General features: G+C 41.8%; 1 protein-coding gene across 1 annotated transcript in view; it reads right to left on the bottom strand.

The window, feature by feature from the left end:
• Positions 1-8,722, bottom strand: part of YWHAZ (tyrosine 3-monooxygenase/tryptophan 5-monooxygenase activation protein zeta) — a 34,152-nt gene extending 25,430 nt beyond the window's left edge. The window contains exons 1-3 of the mRNA XM_080801459.1: positions 8,433-8,722; positions 7,554-7,737; positions 4,310-4,614 (exon numbers count right to left, since the gene is read on the bottom strand). Coding sequence (XP_080657585.1) covers positions 4,310-4,603 — 294 coding nt within the window. The 5' untranslated portion in view covers positions 4,604-4,614; positions 7,554-7,737; positions 8,433-8,722. The remainder of the gene's footprint in view (positions 1-4,309; positions 4,615-7,553; positions 7,738-8,432) is intronic.
• Positions 8,723-15,621: the final 6,899 nt, after the last annotated feature.

The following is a 15,621-nucleotide window of genomic DNA, read 5'->3' as shown; positions in this document are numbered from 1 at the left end:
AATTACTCTTGGTGAGATACTATAACTCAGCGGTAGCTTATTTTCCACCTTTCTAATTCAAAATGCCTCTGTGGGGGCCACATACAATGTCCTCCTTTTTCTCGGGTAGATTAGGAGTTGAACCATTATTTTCTATGTGTGTCTATACTTCATATTCTTGAGATTTTAACTCAGGTTTTGTCACTCTAATTCTAATTTCAAATCCTTTCAACTCTTCCTCTTAGTTCACTTTTACCACATTAATCCCATTTTCATCATCATCACCATCACAAGCTCATCACTAAAACTAAACATCTCCTATCATCTCTATCTCTTACTGTAATAGGCAGAAAGAGATTCTTAGTGAAGTACTGCTATACTGAAAAGGGATAGGGTAGCCTGTTGCTCTTCGGTTGTTGGTTATTCTTCCCCTTCCCACCAAAGAGCAAACACCTACCTTTCTATTTTCATTCCTCTATTTCCTTTCATTTCCACATCATACACCTTAGACTTTCTAACTGTATAAAATTGCTCACCAGGTGCAATATTTACTGCTTATCATGACAACTCCTCAAAAATAATGAATTTTATTGTCAAAAAGACTCTGTCCAATGTATTCCTCCCTGGAAGACTGGAGGTATCTACTATGCAACAAAAGGACTTTGTATTTTCAAACATACCAAAATCCATTTGACAAAAACATGTAAATATATTAAGTTAAGATGAGTATAACACTGTAGAATTCTTTTGAGAAACCGTATTCCAATAAATAAACTGTCTAGTGACTGTCAGCTTACAATTCCATATAGCGGTTTTTAAAGTCCAAGGCACGTAATATATTCAGGCCAGCAAAGCTCCCAAAGCTACCTGGTTTCCTAGCCTGTTCCTGCTGAACAACAGTTCTGTAGGCTACAGATAAAAATGAGTGCCCAGCAACCACACCTTAAAACTGCCTTGGGCAAATAAAAATGTAGAGAAGCATATAAAATGGGACCCAGGTTAACTAAGTAAGTATTACTATTATTACTCAACTACTGCTGCCAACTATTAGATGCTAGATACAAGATTTTACTGCTTCACCTCTTGTAAGCTGTTTTTTGCCTTATACCAGTGGCTTTCAAATTTTTTAATGACACTTTGGAAAATTCACTGGTCAGTATGGACCCTCTGCCCCACAAAAATAGTTTTTAAGGCTTCCTAGATCTTTTAAATCCCATTCCCAGACTCAAGTTAAGAAACTCCTCATTTTCATTCTCTGTAACAATCCTATGGAGTAGACATTACTGTCATTTAATTGAACTCAGTTTTCTCAGAGAACTGAATAATTTCCTTAAGCCTTGCAATTATTAGATGGTAAAAGCTGGTCTGACTCAGAACGTGGTGTTCTTTTTACACCACTACATTCTTCTTTGAGCTGGAATTGGGTTTTCTAGTATGTATTTTGTCATTTCACGTTCAAGACAAAACTATCCAGTTTTTGGCTGCTTCTTGTCTATTTATGCAGAGCAAGTAGTAGACATCACTACTGTTTACTCCCTACCCCACTACCAAGAGATTTTGGTTCACATATGGCAAACTTCAAATTAACAACATAAGGACGAACCAAGTTCTCTTGCAAAAAGAGAAGTCCATGTTGTGAATGCCTATGACAATTTCCCACAGTAATGTTCTACAACTCTTGCACAAAGTAACATGACTATCCTTTCTTTGTTTAGTAAATGATATTAATTAAACACTTGATAAATGCTTATAACAAGAATGGCAGTAACCACTTAATAAAAGACTAAAGAGCTATTCAGAAAAACTGAGCTCCTTTTTATGGAAAGAGGTCTTTGGCCATATGATACAGATGCTCAAAAACTCAACAGAATAATTAAGTCTGGTTCATCACTGATGCAACTGATCAGTAACTTTAATTCCGAAAAGGGACTACCTGCTTATTTTTCTCAAATGGCCAGCGGGATGATATCAACGCTTAGGAAAAAACTATACTAAAAATTGTATTTTTCTTTCTTTCTTTCTTTTTTTTTTTTTAACCATGTAAGACCTTAAAATATTATTAAGGCAGACTTTCACTAATCATCAAGTACATCAAAAAGATTTTTCTCTAGGAGAAATTTCAGTTCTGCTGTATTTTATTCTTCCATTTTACTCAAAGGGGGAAAAGGGATTTTACGTGATATTTTTCCAGAGCCAACATGACCTGTTTGAAAAATGATGATAGGTCTACTTGAAGAACCACAATATCTGTAAATACCGAATTTTCCCAAGATGAAACAGAAAAGGCCTTAGAAAATTAGCAGTGCTGCTGGACCAGTTCTATTATCCTCTTTTCCAAAAGAAGACTTTTTGTTCATTTACTCAGCAAATACTTGAGTAGATACTTTATGTCAGGAAGCATGAACTACGCAAAGATCACTAACAGAGCAAGAACTAAAAGATCAGCTTTTAGATCACTAAAAGACCAAGGGTGGAAGCAAAAATCTGTTTAGCTTTGGTATAGCAAAGGAATTAAACTTTCATTTATCAATACGCTCAAGGTGGAAATTTCATTTAGACTTAGCAAGAGGCCAGTTCTATTCTGAAGAACATGGAAAGTCACCAATATCAAATCCCCTTAATAATCATATCAACAAAGAAGCTATTTAGAGATTATCTAGTTATTACCATCCACTCATTTTATGCAGTAATTTTTTTTTTTTGATAAGGAAATCAAATGGAAACAAAGTAAAAACTGCTACAATCTTTGTATTTTGTGTAGGAAAAACATGCAAATACCTACCTGGAATAGCAAAGAAAGTTGTTAGTAAGTAATCCCCTTTTATTCCTAAGGTTGGCTTTTGTCTTAAATTATAACTCAAAACAAACTCTTTTAAACCAAAATAAAAATTATCTGACCTATCAAGTGTAATAATTGGGAGGAAAAACACCGGAGTGAACAAAATTCAGTAACATGTACACAGGTATTAGTCCGTAAAGAGAGCAAGAGAGAAAAATCCAACACATTTTATTATAGAAAGACATATTTTTGAATTTTAAATATTCTTATTACCTTAGCAAATCACAAGATAAACATTTGTTATTTAGCCTTAATAAAAACACAGAAAATCCTTTCCCACCTTAGAAATTACTCCTATTCATGATAAAAAACAAAAACAAAAACCACAAACAGATCCCACCCAAGACAGACACTACAAGAGAAGATTTTGTAAGCCCATGTAAAGATAAAAAATATTTTTCTTTAAAATACAGCTTATAGAAATTATCATTTGAGGATAATTCAGGACTTAAAGCTATCCCATTAGTAATTAAAAACTTGTGTAAAGGAATCTTATTACCAGCATAACTTAAACAAAAGCCCTAAACCTAAAACCACATCAGAAATAATCTTATATTGCTCGTTAGAGTAGCCCTTCCATGAACAAGTTTCAAGGAAGTGTGCACCTGGATTTTATTCTGAAGCCCAGAATCAGTAACCTGTCCAGAGAAAATGAGATACTCAATACTGCCATACTGAGACCCAATGTACAACTTGGAAGTCCTACAGGTAATCATTTAGTAAAATCATTCCTGGATCATTAAAAAGGAAAAGTATTAATGTATCTATGTTATATGCTAAATGACTGAATCTCCTACCAATTTATCCTAAGATTTAAACTTTTCCGAATAAAAAAGCTATCATTTAAAGAAGGTTGATTACAATTAGCTAAAATGCAATGTTCTGTTCTTTTAAGCTTCTTAGAGAAGCAGGGCTTCGACACAGTAGGTACTAACTTCTTAAAAATATTGCCTGATTGAACCTAGAAAAATCAAGTTTGAGTTATTCATAATCTTTGTCTATGTACAAAGTTAACTTCTAACATTTAATGCAGGAAGAGGCAAAAGGCAACTCTGAAGCCAGTCTTCTGCATAGCTAAGTGGCTAAACCAGGGAGGATATTATGTCTATAATGAGTCTCCTATTACATCTTTCTTACATAAAACAAGGTACCTAAAATTCCTGTATCCACAAATGTACCCTTAAGAAAATGAGCTCTATAACTACTATAAATACCTTAACCACAACTGAAATTGTAATAGTTTTTCAATTAGTACAAAATACACTACCAGTCTTTCTTCGTCTACCTGAACTGATAATCAGTACTGCATTTATTTTATACCAATTTAACTACAACTGTTTAATACCTTTTAGTAATGACACCCTGAAGACTTCAAAATTTAGAACATTCAATTTTTTAAAGGAAAAGAAAAACCAAAGAAGTTGAAAGTAACACTTGATATTCATTATAGGAGCCCTATTTTATAATGAAGCTAGTCTGAATGATTCTCACCAGTACATCATTGCAGATATCTCTTAGCTCGGTCTCAATTTTCTCTCTGTATTCTCGAGCCATCTGCTGTTTTTTCTCAGCACCTTCCGTCTTTTGCTCAATACTCGAGACGACCCTCCAAGATGACCTACGGGCTCCTACAACATTTTTATAAGCAACTGAGAGAAGATTCCTCTCCTCATTGGATAATTCAGCTCCTTGCTCAGTTACAGACTTCATGCAGGCTGCCATGTCATCATATCGCTCAGCCTGCTCGGCCAGTTTGGCCTTCTGCACCAGCTCATTTTTATCCATGACTGGATGTTCTGCAGGGAAAAAAAGCAGCATTTAGATTTTTCCATCGAAATAAATAGACTCAAAATTATACCTTTTGTAAATAAGTTATATTAACACCTCAAACTTAAATGCCCAATGAAGCATCTTCGCATGAGGAACTGACTGCAGCCTCACAAAAGGATGGCCAGAATGGGGGGGGGGGGAGGGGGGAGAGGGCATACTCAGCATTCAGGGGACAAATTTAAATACATTAATATAAAACAAATGAGAAGCAAAACTAAAATTGCACTACACCATCTTTGTTCACAAGATCCTCGTTTCACATAAAGACAAAGCACATTTAGTAACGAGGCTACCTTAAAATCCAACCCTTACCTTTCTTGGCCAAAATCTCAATTCCAATATCGTAAGTGATCCAAAATTAAGGAGTTTTTTTGTTTTGTTTTGTTTTACTGAGAAAGCACTGTCGGCGAACAACATTACAACCTCTACCATACTTCCAGAATCATGATTCAGGTCAGTTTAATGTGATTCAGGTCAGTTTAATGTAATTCATGTATTTTTACTTTAACAATACCTGCTATTTTTGTCAGAAGTTTAAATTTTATCCGTATTACCTCCACCCCAAACCCACTGATCTCTGAAACACTTGCCAGCTGATGACAATTTTCTGGGAGAACAGATCAAATAGCTTGATTTAAGGCATCCTGAATATAAAACAAGCACCCACAATCGCTAACAGATCCTAAAGCCTCATTACCTGTATCTTGTTATATGCATACATGCGTAATACATGCCTGAGTCCTACAATTTACCATAATAAACACTAAAATGTATAATATATGAAGTGCATCTAGTGTGACCAGTGTTTTCTGTCATTGCTCCAGTTTAAATATAGAATTACACTGTTTCTAGTAGTCAAAATTTAATTATCACTCAAGCTGCCTTTACCATTAACTTATCACCTAATCCTTTCTCTCATTTTTAAGCTCCCTAGACCTTTCTAATTTAAACGTTATGCTTTTCCTTAAAGATACCCTTTTGGATGGTGCTAAAACAGCACAGAATGATACTAAGCCATACACTGATCCAACAGAATAAGTGATTTTAAAGGTAAATATACAGTCTGAAGTGCTCTAATAAAAGGTGAACAGAAGAGCCACTGCCACTGTCTAAGAACTGACTCCCCAGTATCACATCCTTTACCTTCCTAGGGAAATCCCAGAACACTTTTTTTTAAAAGCCAAATCGAACAGGGTAAAGACGTAATCAGCTAGCTTATTTGTGAGGTATACCGTGTCAATGCAAAACTATTTAAAATTTATGATCTCATACCCTCCCCCCAACACACCCCTGAAATGACTGATTTTTCCCTTAGAAACTCAAAACGCTCTCAGGCTAATGCTGCTTCTAACGAAAAATTATCAAACATCAGTACAAAGGTTTCCCTCCGCAACCCTTCGGGTACGAGGGGAAGTGCATTTCTCACAGAGTAGTACTCCAAGACCTCGCCTCTGTATTGCGGAGAGAACTCGCCGCACCCATTTTAACCCTTAACCGACGAGACGTAGACTGAGGTGAAACGAACACGAACAGACCTTGACTTTTAAAGTGCAAATCCTAGCATGCGCGCTATCCGCAACCACCCCTCCTTGGCTCCGCCCAAGTCCCCGATTCTCCCTCTTTGTCATGGCGGATCTGTGTCAAGGAGCCCAACCTACTGCCGAGTGTTAATTCCCCCCACCAGAGCAAGAGGGAGGAGCAGCGCGCCCCCGCCCGAGCCGGGGGAAGGGGGGGAGCCGCTCGCCCGCCCCGGGGGCAGAGACGCCAGCGCCGCCCGCAGAAGCGGAACCACGACCCGCGGGGCGGCGGACACACCCCACTCTCCCACCCGCGTCTCCTCCGCCACCGGACACCGCTGGTGCTCATTTAGGCTGTAAGGACCCGACAGCTGCAGCAGGTGGGGGAGGGGGCAAGAGCCACACCCAGGCGAGCTGGGCCACCGCCGGCTGTTAGGCTCAGCCTCACCCGCTCCGAGAGGGGGACACCGTCTAAAAAGCCAGCACGGCGACCCTCCCGTTCAAGCCCACCGGGCAGGCGAGCCACACGCCGGTCCACCGCCTTCCCCCATTCTCTTCTCTATCACCACCAGGACTCGGAGCCCCCCACTCACCATGAGGTGAGAAAAAAAAAAAAAAAAAAGAAAGAAAAAAACCTGAGCCCCATCCCCCACCCCGCCAAGGAACCCAGGAAATTCGGCCCCAGGTCCCAGGCCCAGCCCCACCCCAGAGCCGGCTCCCCCTCGTGCCAGAAACGAGGCCTCGCCCTAGAGTACCTGGCGGGCGCCTCCGGGCCAGCCTCGGCTCGCGGCCCGGTCCCCAGGCCCGGCCCTGCTGCCGCGCCGCCGCCCGGGTGGGGGAGGGCTGGGTGCCGTCGCCGCAGCGCGGGGCGCGGAGGCTGCGCGGAGCAGCGAGCGGGAGAGGCAGGGGGAGGGGAGGGCCGCGAGGGGAGGGGGCGGCCTCACCTGCGCCACTGCAATGCCCGCAGTCGCCAAGTCATTATCTCGGGCGGGAGCGGGGCGGCGACGAGGAGGGGGCGCGGGTGGGAACCGAGCGCGCCCAGAGGAGCCTCGGTCACCCCCGGGAGCCGGCGACCGGGCGGGTCCCCGGGGATCTCGCGTGTGGGCGCCCTTTCCAGCCCGGGGACGGGGACCGGGAACCGGCGCTTATCGGGGCCAAGACATCGGTCCGGAAGCAAGTAGCCCTAGGCAGCCGCGAGCCGCCCGCCCGAACCCAGCGGAAAAGCCGCCGCCCGTCTCCGCCTGAGGAGACTCCGCCTCAGCCCAGCGCCGCTACCGCCGGGCGAGTGGGGCTGAGGGGCTGTGGAGCGGGGACGGCCCTCAGGCTTTTGGAAGGTTGGTCTGGGAAAGGAAGGAATGGGACTAGGCGGTGGCGGCCGGGTCCCTTACCTGTGTCCCGAGTGGGTGGCGGCAGACGGACGGGGGCTCAGCAGTCTCTGGACGGCAGCGGCGAGGCTGAGACTCTGTCCGTAGATCTCGCTGCTCACAGGCTACAGCGGCTCCGCAGACACGGGGTTTCCTCCAATCACCAGCTCCGACAGCAGGGGCACCACACGCACGATGACGTCAAACGCTGCTATGGCAACCGTTGATTGGTGCCCACAGCTCTGGGGGCCCAGTGCAACCGCCGCTCCCTAGCGCGCGCGTCCTGCCCGCCCGCGCTAGAGGGCGAGCGGAGGAGCGTACCACTTCTCCCGCTACCAACGCTCCTCCCCACCCGCTCAGCTCCCAACTTCTCTGCTCTTGGGAGAGTGAGCCTGGGCAGGAAGCGCCTTCCCTTTTTTTTTTCTCCTTCCTACCAGTACCTTCCTACCTCGCCTTCTCGAATCCCCCGCAACCTCTACAGGCTCACTCTTCCTCTATACCAGCAAGGAAATTCCTCCCCACCCCCACCTTAGCTTTCCGTGCGGCCCTCCTGCGCCTGCGCCAGTCACTCCCTCTAAAGGGGCTCCGGTTCAGCAACATCCGGGACCTTTCACATCCCCCCCACTCCCTCCCCGCGCCCTGGCCCGCCCCGCCCTCCGTGCTTCGCGGTGGTAACAGCCTCCTGGGCCGTCCCGGGGCTGCATTACGCGAGTGGCTCCGCCGCTCTGGCATTGTGATCAGGATTTGGGGGTGGCGGGGGAGGGCGCGGTCAGACGGTCGAGGAGGGGCGGTGTGGCGCGCTACCCCCAGTCTGCCTCACCCCGTCGCCAGGCGGGGCCAACCTGAGCGCGCGGCCCCTCCCTTCCTCCCTTCCTCCCTTCCTCCCTTCCGCGGCGGCTTTACCTGCTGGCTCGAGGAAAGCGGCCTTAGACCTTTTAAGGCTCGGAATAGAGAGTGAGGAGTCTGGCCCCGGAGTATGGGCTGAGTGACGGGAAAGTTTTCCAATCGGGGACTCCGGATCCGTGCGCAGTGACAGCTGCGAGGGGGACAATGGGGGCGCGAAGTGGGGGTGAGGTGGGTCGGCTGGGGCGGAGCTGGTGGGAGGTGAGGCCTGGAAGGAGAGGCCGCCGCTTTCAGCTCCCGCGGGGAAACGGCAGCCTTCTTAGACGGAGGGCTCCGGGGGTGATGGAGACCTGAGCAAAGAACAGGTTGGACTGTACCGACTCGTTTCTCGTAGATTAGATTTTTCTATCCAAATAAAGCATCCACTGGAAGAGTTCATGTTGCAGTGATTTAAAACATAAAGATCATTACCTGTTTTCTCCTGAAGCAAGGTTTGAGGGGTGTGGTATTTCCTAGGGCCCCCGTTGACCCAGCTGGCAGTGGAGCCAGGAAGAGGGGGAAAGAGAGGAGCGGAAATTGCAGGTGCCTACCAACGGGCCAGCCTAAAACGGTAGAGCCTCCACCCAGTCAACTTAAGGAAGTTCAGAGAGAAACATGCACAGTGTAAAATGCCTCTGCCTCTTCTCCCTTTGAACGTTAGAGCTACGAAAAGATTAGTGACCTGCGAAACCAGTTGCAAAAGTCACCTAGAGTTTACATAGTCAGCAATGAAAACTCAGAACTGTTCCTACTACCTCTTTGCAAACGCCATTTTGGCCTGAGTTTTCCAACAAATCCTTTTTAAAAATCATTTCCCCCTTATCTCGGTAAGTGTACTCTTTAATGCCCATTCCCTCTTTCCCCCATCTCCCCATCTACCTCCCCTATGGTATGTATCAGTTTGTTGTTCTCTGTAGTCAAGAGTATGTTTCTTGGTTTGTCTATTTCTCCCAACATACCTTTATTGAGCACCTACTAGGGGGCCTGCCTAAAGCACAGCTGACAAAGGAGCCTCACTAAAGAGTTCAGCCTCAAGTTGTGCAGAGGACTGAATTCATCAGTAGCAGACACATAAAATCCGTCCCCACTTTTCCAGCACCTTGTCTGTTCTGTATGTTCTGTTCTGTTGGATACAGTATTTCTGCCCCAGACCATTCTGCAAATTATGAGGTTCCAGCTGGCATTTAGATAGTAAAGTATAAACCAGGAAGAGAGTTTTCCAGTGACCAGTTCAGTTTCAGGGTGTTTTATTTTTTTCCCAACTTCACATTAAAACAGACTCATACTAGACTTAATTGATCAGGGTTTTATTTCTGAGATGTTAAAGTCACCGTTCTTTGAGTCCCAAATAAAGTTTTTTCGAGAGTGACTCATTTAAAATAATATTTCAACCCCCCGCCCTTTTTTTAAGTTGTCTTTGGCTTTGTGCTAGACATGGCAGCAGAAATTTGACGGAAGATACTAAGTTAGGGCTGGCTCAGTTGGAAGAGCCTATAGCTCTTGATCTCCGAATCATGAGTTCAAGTCCCACATGGGGTGTACCAATTACTTAAATAAATAAAATAAAAAAGATAGTAAGTTAAATCTTACTTAAAATGGAAATCGGTGTTTCTCTAATCTCAACTATGTGTCTAGATAGAATATATTCCCTTTCCTTTTAGAGGAAGTGTAGGGATTTCTCTGCATCAATAAATAAATTGTGGATTTACTTTAGGAAACAGCTAAATTAGGTGTTTACCTCGTGTTTTAAATGGAAAGGCATGTGTGTGTGAAACAATAGGAATTATTAGGTTTACATACTCAAGGAATTTGAGCTCATAGAATAAAAGTGTAATGCAGTTGCAGGGAAGCAAGAATACAGAGAGTCACGAAAGCCTCAAGTGGTAAGTATTTTGAGGAATAGGAATACATATGGCAAGGATAATGACAAAAAATAAAGAAGAACTATGAACTTGAACTTGGGAAAAATTACTGGGAGAATTTCATGTAGCCTGACCTGTTCTATTTTCTTCACTGCTCAACTTTGTTGCCTGAGTCAATTTACTCAACTTTCTATGCCTTAACTGCCACATCAATAAAATACTGGTAATAAAAACACTTAATTTATTAAGTGGTATTGAGGATTAAATGAAGTTTTATATATATATAATATATAAGATGTAAGTATCTTATATAATAACTATTATATATAAGATATGTCTTTCATAATTATAAGAGATATGTAAGTAATAATCATGTATATTGCTTAGCATCATTCGTTGCACAAAGTAATAGAACTATTATTCATTAATAAGTGGACATATCTGATGTCTCTACTGTTCAAAAGGTTATGAAGATAAAATGAATGATATATTTAAGTTGTCTTTTAAAAAGTGAGATAAGGGGCACCTGGGTGGTGCTTTCAGTTAAGTGCCAGATTCTTAGTTTTGGCTCGGGTCGTGATTTCAGGGTACTGAGACTGAGCCCCGTATTGGGCTCCGCTCAGCATGCAGCCTGCTTGAGATTCTCTCTCCCTCTCCCTCTGCCCCTCCTGGTTGTGCTTTCTCTCTCTCTCTCTCTCAAATAAATAAAAATCTTTAAAAAGGAAAAATAAGGTATAAGGATGTTCCCTCTGGAAACAAATCTGTATTAGTTTGTTAGCACTAATGAGAATTAAGGGATGAGACAGTGAATAGGCTCCACTCATGTACAAGGGACTCTTGTGACCTCTTCATATGTAAGCTATATATTAAAATAAGAGTTCAGGGGAATTTGCACAGGTGCATGATTCAAATTGGAAAAACCGCAAAAGATGGACTGTACTGATGAAGCAACAGTTAGGTGATCTTTTAAGTTTAATCGTCAGGTTATAGTCTCACTTTAACATTATGATTTAATTGGAGAAATGCAGCATAGTGCAGTGGGCTTTGGAATCAGAATTGGGTACAAATCTTGGTTTGTCTATCAGAGCTATGTGACCTTAGGCTACTAAACTGCACATACTAATACTCAATTCCATCAGATTATTGCAAGCATTAAGTAAGAAAGTAAGGAGAGAGCTGCACATAGTGCTCTAGATTATGATTATCTATTGTTGGAATAATCTGGAGTTTGTGCCAGAGACAGACTCATCAGCTCTTGACCAAACCCATTGTGCTCTCTCAGAGCCACAGCTGGACTCCATTGCCTGGGTCTCTCTTGCTGTTTGGTGTGGCCATGTGAGTGAGCACTAACTAATGGCATATGACCAAAGCGACACGCTGCACTTGTGGGCCTGTCCCATAAAATCTTCCCATTTGAACCTCTGTTCAGTCCCTGAATAGACCTCTTTCTGCCAACTGAATGGAGAGGATTGCAAGGCTTTAAAGGAGAGTGGGAACATATATATATTATATATATATATTATATATATAATACATGTATTACATATATATGGTCAATATATAGATCATTTTAGACTTTATTGAGGGGTAACACTTATTTTATCTTTTTAATTAAATTTTTTTAGTAATCTCTATGTCTAGTGTGGGAATCAAACTCATGATCCCGAGATTAAGAGTCATGTGCCCCTACTGACTGAGCCAGCTGGGTGCCCCAAGAGTACACTTATCTTAATGAGCACTAGTACTATATAGAATTGCTCAATCACTATATTGTACACCTGAAACTAATTTAATACCACATATTAATTATACTGGAATGAAAATAAAATTTAAAACAATTTACTCTTGATGCCATCCTCATTCCTTTGTCACTTTAGCTTTGTTTTTCTAAAAAAAAAAAAAAAAAATTGTATTTTTTTCAGCCCATACCTTTTAAATTCTAGCCTCACAGCCCAGACTCTGGCTCTATGTTCTATGATACTTTGGTCATAGATAGGGTTTTTTGCACAATGATTTAAAAATCAAAGACGTAAGCAAAACCAAGCCAACTGTGACCTCTCATTTCATAAATTCATTAAGCACTTAAAGAGGTCCCACTGGTTAGGGGTTATGTTGCTCACTGGGGATAAGAATGTGTAGCTCATGGTCCCTCCCTGAAAGAGCTCACAGTCTTGGACAAGACACAGACACTAAATGCAATTACAGTGAAGGACGGTGAAGTAACAGCTATGTGTGGGGGCGGGGGGGATCTGAGCTGTAAGCACTAACTGTCCATAGAAAGGTGAGGAAGATTCCCTGAAAAAACTCACACTAATTCCTATGAATTACTGACTTGATTATCAACAGAGTCTATTTTGCTTTCTGGCTTCCAATGAAATTTTTAATTCCCCAGTGAAATTTTTAGTTTCTTTGCATTCTTAATTGATGGGTCACTATTTGATAGACATCATGACTCCTCGTATTCTATTAAGGACACAGATATTTTCTAGAGTATTCTTTACCTACAGTAAGTCATTTTCAAATACGTGCCCTTCATTGGAATCTTCAGATAGCGTTCTGTTTCCTTGAACTGTAGAATTTTTGGTCGTTCTTATGTTGTGGTGATGGTTGTTTTCCTATTACATGTCAAGGAGGGAAGTTTCTTCCAGTCTGAGTTGGCCAACAGATAGATGAAATTTCCTCTGCTTCTCTTTACCATCCTCTTGAAAACTGTTGGGTCTGAAGCTGTAGGAGCGTGCCAGTACATGCTCCCTTGGCCAAATTCTGGAATCCAGCAGGCGTTTACATTTATCGCCTGCTGAGCAGCCACTGTGACAAGATCTTGTCCTGACTCACCGTCCATTTGCCCACGATGAGAATTTGCATTGTCAAGATCTCCGTGGTTCTTTTTTAATCAGCTGTGATAAATGTAAAAACTGCAAAGATGAATACTGTGGGCTCTCAGTGTGTTTCCACAGGCTGCTTTATCTGCAGCTCCTTATTTCTGGGGCCTAGCCATCACATTCTGTAACCTGCCTCCCCTGCCTCCCTAGCCCTCTGTCCTTTCTTGGCTCCACCTTTGGGGGGTTGTAGACTCCGACAGAGTAACAGTTTGAAGGCTTAATTTCTACCTAACAACTTCGCTCTCCTTTTTTCAAAAAATTTTTTTGAATTTAAGTAAGCTTCACACCCAATGTGGGGCATGAACTCACAACCCTGAGATGAAGCGCCCCATGCTCTACCTATTGAGTTAGCCAGGAACCCTTACTCTTCTTTTTCAAAGGATAAATTATCCATGATAAAGTTTCTAGATTTAGCCTCCTCCAAACTGTAAGTGGAAACTCCTCTTATAAATAGTTGACTCTTATTTTTCAGAAACTCCTTCATGATATTTTAATGGGAAGATGAATTTAGCTTGACACCATTTTTACTATCTTAACCCTCACGTCTCCAGTCAATTGTGTGTACACACACACACACACACACACACACATACACACACATATATATATATATATTTTTTTTTAAAGAGACAACAGGCCCCAAATGGAGTCACTTGTACTAAGCCCACGTTGCTAAACCAAGACTTAATCCCTAATGTAATTGCATTTTCAGCTTTTCCCAGGAATGCAATCTTAACCTGTGAGTCTGGAATTTCCTGGTCAGTACTCCAGAGGTAATCCACCTGATAGACCCCAGCCATCCCCCAAAAGAAGGTGACCTTGCCTGAAACAACCCACTCTTTGCTTCTAACCCCCTTTTGTTTTGTCCTGCCCCCTCTGCCTATAAAAGTCTTTCATTTTGTAGGGTTCTTTCTATATGCCAGATAGGATGCTACCCAATTCATGAATTATTGAATAAAGCCAATTGGATCTTTAAAATTTATTCAGTTAAATTGTGTTTCTAAATATATGTATATTTTTTAACATATATTTTATAGAACTTATTTTTTATTGCAGTTTTACATTCACAGCACTATTGAGAGGAAGGTACAGAGATTTCCCATATACTCACCCATAGCCCAACTCATACACAGCCTCCCCTGTTTTCATTTTGCATCAGAGTAGTATATCTGTTAAAATTCCTAGAATTGATTTGTTAAAATTGAATGGTTTATTTTGTCAAAATAAATTCACAAATCATTATGAACCTGAAGTCCAAATTTTACATTAAGGTTCACTTTTGGCGTTGTACTTTCTATGGGTTTGGACAAAGGTATGATGACATGTATCCACCATTACAGTATCATGCAAATCATTTCATACATACATACACACATACCATATAGTATCATACAAAAATCTTCTGTTCCACCTGTTCACCTCTCCTTTGTATCCATGTCAGCCACTGATCTTTATATTGTCTCTATAGTTTTGTCTTTTCCAGGGTGTCATAGAGTTGCAGTCGTGGAGTATCTAACCTTTTCTCATTGACTTCTTCACTTAGTAATATGCATTTAAGATTCCTCCATGTCTTTTCATAGCTTTCCTTCATAGCTTTTTATTTCTTTTTAGTGCTGAATAATGTTCCATTGTCTGGATTACCAGTTTATTTATCTATTTGTTTCTAGGTTTTGCCAATTATAAATAAAACTCATCTTCTTTGGAGACATACTAAAGAACACCATTGCTGGATCGTATAATGAAAGTATGTTTTGGTTTCATATGAAACTGCCAAACTGTCCTCCACAGAGGCTGTACTATCTTGCATTCCCACCAGCAGTGAATGAGAGTCCCTGTTGCTCCACATCCTTGCCAGCATTTGGTGTTGTCAGGGTTCTGGATTTTGGCCATTCTAATAGGTATGTAGTGGTAGCTCCTCGTTGTTATTGGTGTTATTTTTCTCACCATTTGAATTTGCATTTCCCCGATGAGATATGATATGGAACATCTTATATGCTTATTTGTCATCTGTAGATCTTCTTTGGTGAGGTGTCTGTGAAGTCTTTGGTCCACTTTTCAACCTGGTTTTTTGTTTTCTCATTGTTGAGTTTTAAGAGCTCTTTGTATATTTTTGGATAAGTCCTTTATCATATATGTCTTTTGTAAATATTTTCTCTTGTATGTGGCTTATCTTCTAATTCTCTTGACCTGTTAAATTTTTTAAGGTATCATAGTTTTATACTTTGTAAAAGCAAAGGTAAAGACTTTAATTTGATGTTAAGTATTAGAACAGCTTTTGGAAGTCACCACTGAGATTAGTGGTAATCTGAGATGAAAGTACTGGTTTATAATACATACCAGGAATTTTGTCTAAATCCAGGAGTCATTTCATATGAGAGGTACTCATATGTACAAAAAAAAAAAAGAAAGAAAGAAGAAAGAAAAAAATACAGGTACTACCATACCTGCTTGTTCAGTTGAGCCTGT

This window comes from Martes martes (assembly GCF_963455335.1).
Source record: "Martes martes genome assembly, chromosome: 4".
NCBI lineage: Eukaryota > Metazoa > Chordata > Mammalia > Carnivora > Mustelidae > Martes > Martes martes.
This window is presented reverse-complemented; position numbering and strand designations above follow the sequence as displayed.